The sequence below is a fragment of the Trematomus bernacchii genome, unplaced genomic scaffold (genome assembly GCF_902827165.1).
Source record: "Trematomus bernacchii unplaced genomic scaffold, fTreBer1.1, whole genome shotgun sequence".
NCBI lineage: Eukaryota > Metazoa > Chordata > Actinopteri > Perciformes > Nototheniidae > Trematomus > Trematomus bernacchii.
In genome coordinates this window covers 7,531,436-7,545,166 of record NW_022988098.1, presented here as the reverse complement: position 1 = coordinate 7,545,166, position 13,731 = coordinate 7,531,436, and the positions used below count along the sequence as shown (strand labels likewise).

Below are 13,731 nucleotides of genomic sequence, written 5' to 3'. Positions count from 1 at the left end.
GTGTGTGTGTGTGTGTGTGTGTGTGTGTGTGTGTGTGTGTGTGTGTGTGTGTGTGTGTGTGTGTGTGTGTGTGTGTGTGTGTGGTGTGTGTGTGTGTGTGTGTGTGTGTGTGTGTGTGTGTGTGTGTGTGTGTGTGTGTGGTGTGTGTGTGTGTGTGTGTGTGTGTGTGTGTGTGTGTGTGTGTGTGGTTGTGTGTGTGTGGTGTGTGTGTGTGTGTGTGTGGTGTGTGTGGTGTGTGCTGTGTGTGTGTGTGTGTGTGTGTGTGTGTGATAGGAAGCTACAGGGGGACAGAGACAGATATCAGAGGGAGAAAGGAAGAGCGGCCTTCATCATTTCTGCCTCTTTTGTTGCCGTGCTACCGGAAGCGGCATTCATATTTTCAATAACAAACTCGCCTATCATTACGAAAAAAATAGATTACGCTATTCAAAAATAAATCGAATACCCCTTTTGGTATTGAACAACTAATAATCTAAATGAAAATAATTATTTATCCGTCCGTTTTTATCAGTTATTATTAGTTTTACAATCACTTACCATTAGCTAGCAAGTGCTAACAGACACCACACGTTATGGTACACATCTTCAATGATATCAGAGTAACCTCACAGCTGTTGGAGTGTTCTTGTTTTTCATACATCACTTTTTGACTTCCTCCAGCAGTGGACTATCCCATGCAGCTGCTCCCAAACCCTCACGCCCCCCCCGCCAAGAGGAGCAGTGGTTCCTTCCGACAGGTACAGTGTTGTGTGTCAGCCTTTTGAATGTTCATCACAATGGAACAGACTCATCATTTATCACTAGTTAATCTATTACAAATGTAATCTAAGTATGCAAATGACTATTTTTTTAGCATTAAGCATTTCGATGTACAGCATTTCACGACCACCTTGTAAACAAATTATACACTGCACAGTTTTGTTAATTGTTGAATTAGGCATTTTGGTTTCATTGATTTGAACAAAATCAACAGCATGAAAGTATTATTCTACATATCACTAATACTTTCAGTATGTAGATAGGTACTCCCCAACACTGTACAATATTCATCCAAAATGTTAACAGCAACTCATGGCAGTGTGTGTGTGTGTGTGTGTGTGTGTGTATAAGTGTGTATACTGTACGTGTGTATTTTAGGGGATGTTAAAGAAAGTACTTCCCTTCAGATTAAACAGCTAATGTATTTTTCTGGTATGTGTGAGGCTGAAAAAAGCTTTCCGAACGCACCGCACCCTCTGTTCAAATGTGTGTGGTATAGGTGTGTGTTTGTGTGTGTGTGTGTGTGTGAACTGTATTTGCACGGCTGGTTCTCAAGCAGAGATAGACCAACAGGGCTTAGATAAACAAAAGGATGATGTGAGTGTGAAGACAAAAGAGCAGGAGATTCTACAAAGGTGTGACAGATGTGCTCCGACATGCCAAATCTGCCGTGCAAAACCGGAATACGTGCACACCCTTGCCCTTTGCGGTTGCCTCTGAATGTGTGTGTGTGGCCCAACCCCTGCTCATCTGCTATGTGTGTGTGTGCAGGAAGCCAGTCAGCCCTTGAACCTGACCTCCAAGTCCAAGGGTCATGATCTGGGGAAAACCCTGAGTCCACTGGGTCTGGAGCTGGGGCTGCACGGAGCGTACCGGCACCGAGACGTCCAGAGAGAAACCACCAGAAGCCCCCAACGAACCACACTCAGTGAGTTGAACTCTGGAAGAAGTACTCAGGTCTTGTACTTGAGTAAAAGTAGAAGTACTCAGGTCTTGTACTTGAGTAAAAGTAGAAGTACTCAGATCTTGTACTTGATTAAAAGTAGAAGTACCAGAGTGTAGGAATACTCTGTTACAGTAAAAGTCCTGCTTTCAAAATGTTACTCAAGTAAAAGTAGAAAAGTATTATCATCAAAATATACTTAAAGTAGCGACAGTAAAAGTAGTCATTGTGCAGATTGGTCCATTTCAGAATAATATATATGATATGTTTTATAATGATTGATCATGAAAGTGTTCTCAAAGCTGGTAAAGGTGCAGCTAGTTGTAATGACTTTGTATACTGCAGGGTAGCTTGTGGATTTACTCCAGCTGGAACTAAAGTCTGATTTAACACTTGGTTATATTTCACATCATTCATCCACATCTGTGAAGTACCTAAAGGTATTAAATACATGTAGTGGCTCACACACACTAACCTCCTCAATGACCTTTCATACAAACATGCAGCCCATATGCTTCATTGGAAAAAGCGGGAAAACCCCAGAAATAAACTACGAAAAATAATAAAATGTTACAAAATTCGACAAACACAAGTCAATAGATAAGTGTTAAATAAAAGAAAATTAAAATACAACTTCAGCATCACTCCAAATAGAAAGGTCTTTATGTTTCTTTTAAAAATACAAAGCGATCTTGCCTTTCTAATACCCAGAGGTGGTGAGTTCCACAGTTCATGGAGCAAAACAAGAGAAGACACTCACTGACGCCGTTATGGGACACATCAGGAACATTTAAAGGAAAAGCAGTGGAGGACCTTATTGATCTGGCTGCAACATGAACGTATGTTTGGTGAAGCAAGGTCATTCAAGGCTTTCAAAACCAAATAAGAAACTTAAAAAGTAAAATAAATGCAATGCTTGAGACACCCTCTGTGTTTCTGGTTTGTCACAGTAACAGGGTCTCCTTCATGCTGATACCATTATTATAGAACAACTAGTACATGATATGCTAAGGGGGCGGGACATCTCTAAGCGGTTGACCAATCACAACCGAGCCGGCCAGCTAACCGATCAGAGCAGACTGGGCTCTGGTTTCAGACAGAGGGTGAAAAGAGGTGCTGCAGCACAGGCAGTATGAGAAGAGCTTTTTGGACATTAAAGCATGGAGACATGTCATGGCCCCCTTTAATGAGCGCTATCAACCACATCAGCAGTTCAATCAGGAGAGACGGTTTTGATGTAAGAATACATATTTATTGCAGAGATACACAAATGAATGTAATGGTGATTTTGGCGATTAGGCCCCGTTGTGCAGGAGTCTCATTCGGGAGGGGAGAACCGATCCGATGAAACCCCCCTGGGGTCTAGACACTGGTGGTGGTGAATGGATAGTTAGGTCCGGACTGAAGGGGAGTGGCTTAGCTTGACCCTGGTGTTGGTGAATGGATAGTTGGGTCGGTCTGAAGGGGAGTGGCTTAGCTTGACCCTGGTGTTGGTGAATGGATAGTTGGGTCGGTCTGAAGAGGAGTGGCTTAGCTTGACCTGGTGTTGGTGAATGGATAGTTGGGTTCGGTCTGAAGGGGAGTGGCTTAGCTTGACCCTGATGTTGGTGAATGGATAGTTGGGTCGGTCTGAAGGGGAGTGGCTTAGCTTGACCCTGGTGTTGGTGAATGGATAGTTGGGGTCGGTCTGAAGGGGAGGGGCTTAGCTTGACCCTGGTGTTGGTGAATGGATAGTTGGGGTCGGTCTGAAGGGGAGGGGCTTAGCTTGACCCTGGTGTTGGTGAATGGATAGTTGGGGTCGGTCTGAAGGGGAGGGGCTTAGCTTGACCCTGGTGTTGGTGAATGGATAGTTGGGGTCGGTCTGAAGGGGAGGGGCTTAGCTTGACCCTGGTGGTGGTGAATGGATAGTTGGGGTCGGTCTGAAGGGGAGGGGCTTAGCTTGACCCTGGTGGTGGTGAATGGATAGTTGGGGTCGGTCTGAAGGGGAGGGGCTTAGCTTGACCCTGGTGGTGGTGAATGGATAGTTGGGTTCGGTCTGAAGGGGAGTGGCTTAGCTTGACCCTGGTGGTGGTGAATGGATAGTTGGGTCGGTCTGAAGGGGAGGGGCTTAGCTTGACCCTGGATTCAGAGGGACGGGAGGTGAAAAGGGGTGGAGGAGGGTTGCGTCGAGTCACCTGAAATGACAGCTTTCAGAGGGGGGAGAGCAGACTTAAAAGGTTTGGCAGAGCGCTATAATAGGCTCTTGGGAATGGAGCGAAGTGATTGGTTAAGCTGGAGAGTGACGCCCCCGATCACTTATTGAGAGGAGAGAGAGTAGTTACATGGGAATAGTAAATGAAGAGTAAAGAAGGTCTTCCTGGTTGAACTTACGCTGAGCTTCATTAGTTCACCTCCTAGCAGGATGTATATACTGAGGAAACAGAGGCTACGTGAATACATAATCTATGACTAGTATTACAAATGTAGTCTAAGTTTGCAAATTACTCATCATTTTTTAAATTGGGCAATAAAGCTAACCACCTTGTAAACAAACTATAAGCTGCACATTTATGTTAAGCCCTATTCTGATTTCAGTTAGACGAAAAAAAAGTAGAATTTCGAGCACTAAAAGGCATTTTGATTGCATTGATCTGATTAGCAGACGACGGGCAAATTCAAACAAGAAAACCAATCAAAAGAAATCAATCAAAAAATGCCAAAAGAAGTGCAGATTCAAATCAACGGCATTGAAGCATTATTCTACATAAACACATATTCTTCATGTATGTTTTTATGTTCTTCCATTGACCTGTGTTATTGTTGTTAGGTTTCCTTGGAGACGGAGACGTTGTCACCCAGGCGATCCACGACGCCCAGCAGCTCCTGAGGGGCCACGGCAGCCGAGAGAGGGACATGGAGAGAGAGAGGGATGTGGGAGCAAAGATGGTGAGCTGATGTCCAAACTGATTTAAAGATGTTCAAGCAGGGTGTCCGCGGGATCTTAAAAAGTATTAAAAGTTGATCAAATCAATTTAGCGAAAATGAAGGCTATTAAAAAGTATTAAACGGCATTTCCCAAGGTATTACATTTTGTAGCTTGTTTTCAATAAGTATATAAATTGTCCAAAGAGGTTGTATTCTACAGTCTGCCTGAATGTAATCATTGCGTAGGTGTGTAGTGTGATTCTGTGTAGTTTATTTATGGCATCCCGTTGGATTTGACGTCATCTGAACAGGACATCGCACGCTCACTGCTTGATAGCGCGCGAAGGTCCGTTTACGCCGGTTGTTAAACAACATCGTTATGGAGAAATGCAAGTTTGCGTCCAAATAGTTGGAAGATAAGGAGGGAGGACAATCAATACTGTATATAGTCAATGTGAGGTAAAGTGTGTCGCCAATGTAACCGGTTAAAACTCCAAGTGGCGATGAGGTCTTAAAATGTATGGGAAGGGTCTTAAAAAAGGTCTTAAAAGGTCTTACATTTGACTTCAGGATTCCTGCATATACCCTGTCATATTGCTTCGACTAAGAACAAATCCCAGAGCCCATACTGTGTTCCTGTTAGTGTTTACTTCCTGTCTGTCTTCTTCTGCTGTTCCCTTTGATGTTTACTTCCTGTCTGTCTTCTTCTGTTGATTTCTCTGACGTCCAGCTCTCTGTCTTTGAACCTCTTTCCTTTTTGTTGCGCTCTCTTTCTTGACTGGGGACAGTTTAGGCATCATGACTCCAAAGTTTCGTGATCTCCACAAATATAAAAATGAATAATCCAAAAGTATTTCATGATGTTCTCTGATGGAGAAAACTAATGTTAGTTGTCGACAGCTGACGTTAAATTGACTTCTTTCTGTGGATTGATATGACTGCACATAGTCCCTTGATCCCCCTTAGCAGTGATCCGTTAACAAGTATTAACCACCTCTGAAATGTCCAAATTGACCAATCACAATCGAGTATTCAACTAAGCCATGTAATAATCTTTACTAACATGTGCTTGTCTCTATATTTGATAAGCTGACTATGTTGAAATACCTCGTACAAGCCCACTACAAACGATTATGCTTTTACTGTCATTAGCCAGAGTTTGTAAAGTGAATACCATCTTACTGAACAAACTGGATATGAGGAATCCCTCCCAGTCTGTCTCTGATCCTCCAGCTGACTTCTAGGGGTCTAATGGGGGGTTTTAGAGTCTGGTTAAGAGTCTGGTTTAGGGTTTCAGGGGTTCGTGCTTCTCCAGAGGATTCAGAGGCTGCAGAATATCCCAGCTGCACAGAAGCACATTGTCACGGCTCAGTATGACCGGTGTTGCCTTCTGGAGAGTAAACAGTGTCTGGAAAAGACAAAGAAGTTATGTGTCTGTTGTTTCTATTCTTAGTAATTGAAAAAGGGTGTTCAGTATCCCCTGACAAAGATGCTATCGAGTGTTGTTATTCAGCTTTGTGCGAGTGCAGTCATGCGCTGCAGTGAAAGCTCAAAATATTTGCACACATGACACAAAATGTGACAAAATCAGTGATAAAAGTACATTTACTCGATTACTCTTACGAACTATTTTGACCTACTTGAGGATTTCTATGTAATCCTACCTTCTACTTCGCTATGTACATGAAGTACATAACCTGGTAATAGTTCTAGTTAGTGTGTAACATTCACGCTTCTATTGGCTAGCGCTCCAACACATTCAACGTGATAGGCTGAGGGGCGGGACATCTTTACATTACATTACATGTTATTTGTTAGATGCTTTACTTACATACTTACATACATTCAGAGTCCAGAAGTCCAGCACTTTATCCACTGAGCCACAGCCGCCCCATGTCATCTTTAAGCTGGTCGACCAATCACAACAGAGCCAGCCAGCTAACCAATCAGAGCAGACTGGGCTCTGGTTTCAGACAGAGGGTGAAAAGAGGTGCTGCAGCACAGGCAGTATGAGAAAAATAAAGAGCTTTTTGAACATTAAAGCCTGGAGACATGTCACAGTAGAGACACTACAGACTGATATACACCTGAACATCAGCAGGAGAGGACTCTTTAAAGTAGAGACACTACATACTGATATACACCTGAACATCAGCAGGAGAGGACTCTTTAAAGTAGAGACACTACATACTGATATACACCTGAACATCAGCAGGAGAGGACTCTTAAAGTAGAGACACTACATACTGATATACACCTGAACATCAGCAGGAGAGGACTCTTTAAAGTAGAGACACTACATACTGATATACACCTGAACATCAGCAGGAGAGGACTCTTTAAAGTAGAGACACTACATACTGATATACACCTGAACATCAGCAGGAGAGGACTCTTTAAAGTAGAGACACTACATACTGATATACACCTGAACATCAGCAGGAGAGGACTCTTTAAAGTAGAGACACTACATACTGATATACACCTGAACATCAGCAGGAGAGGACTCTTTAAAGTCGAGACACTACATACTGATATACACCTGAAATTTAGCAGAATAAGCCCCTTTAACTAAAAGATCTGAGTACTCTGCCTTCAGAACATCTTGCACTTGTTGTTCTACTTCTCCGTCATCTATAAATTAGCATTACGTGTTTTGTCTGGCCCGCGACTGTGAGAACCATGGCTGTTATTTTTTGTTTTGCTTCTTGTAAAAATTGTCTTCTATTCTGGTCTTGGTTGTTCATTCTCGGAGGTGGCTGATACTTTGCTCTCGGCCTGGCGGAGGAACAGCTGTCGCAGCGCCACAAAGGCCTCTGAGTGGCATTGAAAGAGCCACCTGCCCTGGCTCTTTGTCCAACACTGTACTCTGTGGCTCTCCTCCATTATCACTCTGCATCTCTATCGCTGCTCTAACACTGATGACTGACCTATTTTGGTATCACACTCCACTGGATGAATACTGTTTTACAGCACGATAGACGGTGCGATAGTTTTGTTACATTCCCATTTCTCCTTCACCTCTCCTCCCTCGGACAATAAACACCATTCTTCCTCCTCCATGGCGTTGTCATTTCCTTCCTTTGCATTTACAGCTCTGCATTTAAACAGCAGCTGATATGGAGAGCGTGCCGTGTCTTTACCTTAAATAGCTCTCTGTGAAACACATGCGTGCCACAAGCATCGGGTCATCTTTTTTACTGCAGCAGAAATTCAAATCGTCCCTTTGTGCTCAGTGTGAATATTTGTGTGGCTTAACTGCGTGTCTGACTCCATCCGTCTTTGTCTTTTTTATGTCTTCAGGAGTATAAGGAATGTCCTCGCAGCGAGAGGATTACTCACGTGGAGAGAGGTGAGGAGCACCTCAGCAGTGATTCTGAGGGTAGGTGTCCCTGAAGGAGCCTGCCTCATGAAGATAGCATTCTCCATTAATGTGTTTATGTACAACCTCCTATTTTAAAATAGTAGTAAAAAAAGGTGCCTCAGAATATCAGATTGATATTTAAATATCCCAAAATAACTCCCAACACCACCTCGAAGTTCAGCTGTATCAGAAAAGTTCAGTATCATCTGGAAGTGTGGCAGCTTTATTGAAAACTGAGCATAAGATGTGCCGAATTGAAGATGGGGAAATGTAATCTTAACCTCATCTGTAATAGAGTTGTGCAGTGATGACGGTGTTTTTGTAGGCCGACCTGTAAGTTAGCTTCCTCGACACAAATCTGGGATTTTTCCATTGGATTTCAGTATATTGCAGGAAATAAGTTATCTTGCAAACACACGTTTATCATACTTCACACCTTTTGTAGCAGGATCATCTTCACCACTTTGCGATGTTCTACGTGTAAATGCAATCGGCTAGGTTACAAACAAAGCTGGCGTTGCTAAGCTAAATGCGGCTAATGTTCAGGGCGTTTAGTCGTCTCTTTTAGTCATTTGTTAACAAACGTTGTTTTTATGACACATAGAAGCTCCTGGGTTTAATTTGAACCCGTTTTAGCAGGATCTTTTTGTGCAGACCTTTTATTTTTGAAGACAGTACATTCGTACGATTTAATAAAGAAAAAAAGAAGTAAACACACTTTTAGGGCAGGTTGAGGGGTTCAGAAGACCCATCCGTTTGCTCTGCTCCTCTGACTGTGGCCCTCTCTCTCTTCTAGGGGCCCTTCCCAACTCTGTCCCAGGAAACTACACTGAGACCCGCCCCCCCCCCCACCTCCGCACACATCAAGAGACCCATGAACGCCTTCATGGTTTGGGCCAAGGACGAGCGGCGGAGGATCCTGCAGGCGTTCCCCGACATGCACAACTCCTCCATCAGCAAGATCCTGGGTGAGCACCATGTGGGAGGGGGGGGGGAATGTGCCTCTATTCTGAGACGCTGTCTGGCACATGGGAGGGCACGGACAACCACCTGCCTGTCCTCCAGACACACACACACACACACACACACACACACACACACACACACACACACACACACACACACACACACACACACACCACACACACACACACACACACACTGGCATGAATCCCTTTTCTTGGAGCAAACATTTACATTCCATTCTATTGTGGAGAGCTTGTTGTTGGAGCAACTGCCCTTCACTGAGACACACACACATACACACACACACACACACACACATACACACACATACACACACACACACACACACACACACACACACACACAAATGCAGACGTGAACACACACATGCATGCAAGTTATGCACATTGTAACAATGTTGATTACTGACATACCTCATGTCAGTTTTACACAATATCTACAGTGGTTTATGTCTCTGGATGGTTCTCTCGATGTGTTGCGATTTAGTGCCCAGACATTTTTATGGTGAAATGTATACAAGCCCAAAACATTTCTTACTCAGCCAAACATCCAGAAAGTGAACCATCACATGACATAGAAAGCCAGCTAATATTACTTACTAATCCGTAGAGGCTGATGAACCTTCCAGCGATTTAAACCTCCTGTGTCTGCAGTGTGAACACTAACTCTATCCCTGTGCTTTAGCGTTAGCAGCAGTTAGCAGTTAGTCAGCTATTTAAATAGGACATGTCATGCTCATTCTCAGGTTCATAATTGTATTTTGTGTCTACCTTGCTTGCTAAATATTGGCATCTGCCATTGAAAAAATATGTATCGGACATAAACTGGCCATGTTAACTTTATGTTGCACTCGCACTTCTATTGGCTAGAGCTCCAAAACATTTTACATGATAGGCTAAGGGGCGGGACATCTTCAAGTGGTTGACCAACACACAATTCTGCTCTGTTATGGCTCTGGTTTCAGACAGAGGGTGAAAAGAGGTGCTGCAGCACAGGCAGAATGAGAAAAATAAAGCGCTTTCTGAACATTAAAGCATGGAGACATGTCACAGTAGAGTAGACAAAATCCAGACCCAACCTATCACTGAAACGTGCTACTGATTCACGTTCTGCTATAAAAGCCATTTGCTCTCCCTCATCATCTTTGTACCGATGTGTGTCTCCAGGCTCCAGGTGGAAAGGCATGTCCAACCAGGAGAAGCAGCCTTACTACGAGGAGCAGGCGAGGCTGAGCCGGCAGCACCTGGAGCGTTACCCCGACTATAAGTACAAACCCCGACCCAAACGCACCTGCATCGTGGAGGGGCGGAGGCTGAGAGTGGGCGAGTACAAGGCCATGATGAAGAACCGCAGACAGGAGCAGAGAGCCACCTACACACACAGGTAAAAAAACACTGAGTGTGGCGGCTCAATTTCCCGTTCAGTTTGAGACGCAGAGAGGCTAAGCTTGGCTATAAACTGTGACGCGTTTTCAATGAGCAAGTTCATACTGAAGTAAGATAGTTTGACGATATTTAATAAGCAAAATCAACATACAGTAACTATAGGGACAAAACGTTCAACAAAAGAAGCTCACCCTCTGTCATCCGCACTCGACATGAAACAGGTGACCTAAATACACAAACCTCACCCATGTGACAAATAACGGAAGTGCTAAACAAATACAAATAAAAGTGACGTAAACAAATAATAATAATACAAATAATAAACTCAGGCTACTGTAGGTAACATTTTGGCTCCTACTGTACACTGAGACTTTACTCCATTGACTATTCTATCCTATTCTATTTTATTTGTATTTACTTTTTTGCACATTATCAAAATATCCTTTCGCCTCTATCTACTTGTCTTTCATCCTTTCTTTATAACTAATGCTGTTGATGTATTGTGATTTTAAAAAGGTGTCTATTATCATCTGGCCGGGGACAACATCTGGAAATTAGCAATGTTGGCTAAAGCTGCCCCATTTACTGTTCTTTGTGACAGTTGATCAATGGGGACTGTCCACAACACTATAAACATTCATGTTGCACTGTTGGAGGAGCCTGTGACTTAAGTTTTTCATTGCCATATCTACACTGTAGCTAATATGCAAATCAAATCAAATCAAGTTTTAAAAAAGCACATTTAAAAGCGATTTTTGTAATAAAAATACATTACTACAATCACAATAAAAGACAATAAATTACAACAGATATATATAAAAAACACAGGGAAAAGTCAGGAGTCGTGCTCCGCTCTAACTAGAAGGCCAGAGAGAAGAAGTGTCAATGACAATAAAGCCTTGAATCTTGAGGGTTCTCCGCACCTCCACAAACTGTAGTCAATTCATACAGTTCCCAAAGCTCGTCTTTTATTCGTGAAGACACAGAGTGAATAACAGCCCGACTGAGGTATCAATACTTCTCTGTCATCGACGATGAATAGCATCCTGCGGCCATTGTTTAGCTAAATCCTCCGACTAGTTAAGCTGCAGCTGTCAACAGTGGTTGGTGTTTAATGTGTTTTCTGTTTCTTCTACCTCTGCCTCCATCTCTTTCTCTCTATTGAGAAATAAAACATAAATAACAGGATGTCGCAATGGCCTTCGACTTTATCTACATCGCTTTATTCAAATAAGTTTAAATGCACCTTGGGAGTTTTATTTAACTTTCCCTCGCAACTTTTCAGTACAAAAGCTTGTACCTTTTGTTGCAAACAGAATAGCAGAAGTGTTTATATTCTGCACTGAATAGTTGGAAACCTCCTTCATAACTTTGTTGAATGCAAATTCAAAACCAACATTTGTTTTTGCATGTCTATTCCTTCAGTTTAAACCCGGTATTTGTGCACAGTTGCAGACAAAAGTTAGTGTAAATATTAGTCTTATTATGATATTATTTGTACAGTCCAGTGCTGGATGTGTTGGACTGTTTATGATCCAAACACTTCCAATAACTTTCAATAACTAAAAAATATTTTACATTTTTTTTTCAAACTTCCCACCATGTCTTTATCGAACAATATGTACCTCTTCAATCTGTATTTGTTTTTTATTTGTTTGTTTGTTTATTTATTTAAAGGACAGTGCACATTAATCAACATTGCTGTAAACGTGCCAGTATTAGCCAGCAGGCTAATTTTCAACTGTTGTCCTTGGCAACCATGTCATTTGATGGTGTTTAGCCTTTCAAAAACATGATCATCCTGATAAAAATAAATAATAATAATTCAGTCAGACAACTCACGTGTTTCTTGATATGTATATTACCTACACTTAATGTATGAACAGGAATTTGTATTCTACTCAAAATGCATCTGTTAACGAACTAAGTTTAAAAAAAAAAGAAACAGATTGAAGGTGATTGCTCCCACAGATTTATTAACGAATGTATTTCCTGTCTTTCAGTCAAACGGATCCTCAGCAGCTCCACTACCCTCACAGCGAGGGTCCGTACCCGGGTGCTACCGGCTCAGTTTCGGTGGCGAACCTCACCTTTCACCCCGCGATGCTGGAGCATTACCTGCCGCAACCCCCGCCCACTCTGCGCCGAGCCGAGGGCCAGGCCACGCCCACTTCCCTGCCCAGAGAGAGAGAGAGGGAGAGAGAGAGGGAACGACCTCCGTACAGCGAGGGGGAGGAGAGCGATGGAGGGGAGAGGAGTGAGGGGGAACTGGTGCTCCTCACAGACTGAAATGGGGAAAATGGAGATGGAGGTGAGGGATGAGAGGGGGGGGAGGAAGGGTGATCTTCTGTCAGAGAAGAAGAAGAAAGGAGGATGAAGAGCTATTGAAAAGTGAAGACACGTCATTGTCACACCCTTGTAAAGTAATTGTTTTTAGTGACCTACACACACACAAAAAGGCAAGCTCTTATCATTTCCCTTCATTGACATGTCATCGGTTACTTTGTTTCGTCATATTTGAAGGTATAATGTAGAAAGTTTATCCTTTAATCCCCTTAGCTTCTTGTTTTCCTCCCCGTGTTGACTGTTTGCAAACCACAGGGGTTAGATTCAGGAGGAGAGGCTTACTAGCATCCCTGTTTTCACCTGTTAGATTTGTAATATGTCCGTGCTGCCCCCTGCTGGTGAAGGCTGATTTATTACATAATGTAAACACCCCAGAGGAGTAGCATTTAACAAATGTAAGGCATAGGGCAGGTTGTGTGGATAGTGTGCCACCTGGAAATAAGCTAAATCTAATTTAAAAGTGAAGATTAAAGGAGAAAAATTAACAGATTGAAGGTGTTTTTCAGCTATTTAGTATTGCACTTCTATAAGAAATCGGGGGAACAAGTTTTAACTTCCAAACATTTTACAACACAAGACATTTGACTAAGTCATTTTGGGGCTTTGTTTGACATTTCTTACCGTTTTCTGACATTTTTCAGACAAAACAACGAATAATGGGCTGATTCATTGACAACAATTACGAAAAATAATTGTAAATTGCAGCACTAGCAGCTGTCAATCATTGCTTTACAGTCGGTTAGGAATCTGTGTGGTAAATGTTCCAGTCAAGGCAAGGCAAAGTTTATTTGTATAGCACATTTAATCAGGTTTAAAAAAAAATGCATTCAACCAGGAAGAAAAACAGAATTCAATTATTAAAATGCTAATTTCAAGAATAAAAACCTATTAAAATAACAGAATAAGTGAGGGATCTAACACTGCAACCAATGTTTACAATCAGACGGCCAATTTTGAAAGTGTCCTTTCCAGATAAAGTACACAAACGATCAATTTAACCCTCCTCTTCCTCATTCTCCCACATCATGCTGTTCAGTTTCGCT

At 42.5% G+C, this 13,731-nt stretch overlaps 1 protein-coding gene across 1 annotated transcript in view; it reads left to right on the top strand.

Moving 5' to 3' along the window:
* Window positions 1-13,499, top strand: part of LOC117475525 (transcription factor SOX-13-like) — a 31,811-nt gene extending 18,312 nt beyond the window's left edge. Inside the window, 8 exon segments of the mRNA XM_034121769.1 lie at window positions 664-737; window positions 1,531-1,687; window positions 4,509-4,627; window positions 7,910-7,988; window positions 8,767-8,813; window positions 8,815-8,938; window positions 10,124-10,340; window positions 12,346-13,499. Of these exon segments, the coding sequence (XP_033977660.1) occupies window positions 664-737; window positions 1,531-1,687; window positions 4,509-4,627; window positions 7,910-7,988; window positions 8,767-8,813; window positions 8,815-8,938; window positions 10,124-10,340; window positions 12,346-12,631 (1,103 nt within the window). The 3' untranslated portion in view covers window positions 12,632-13,499.
* Window positions 13,500-13,731: the final 232 nt, after the last annotated feature.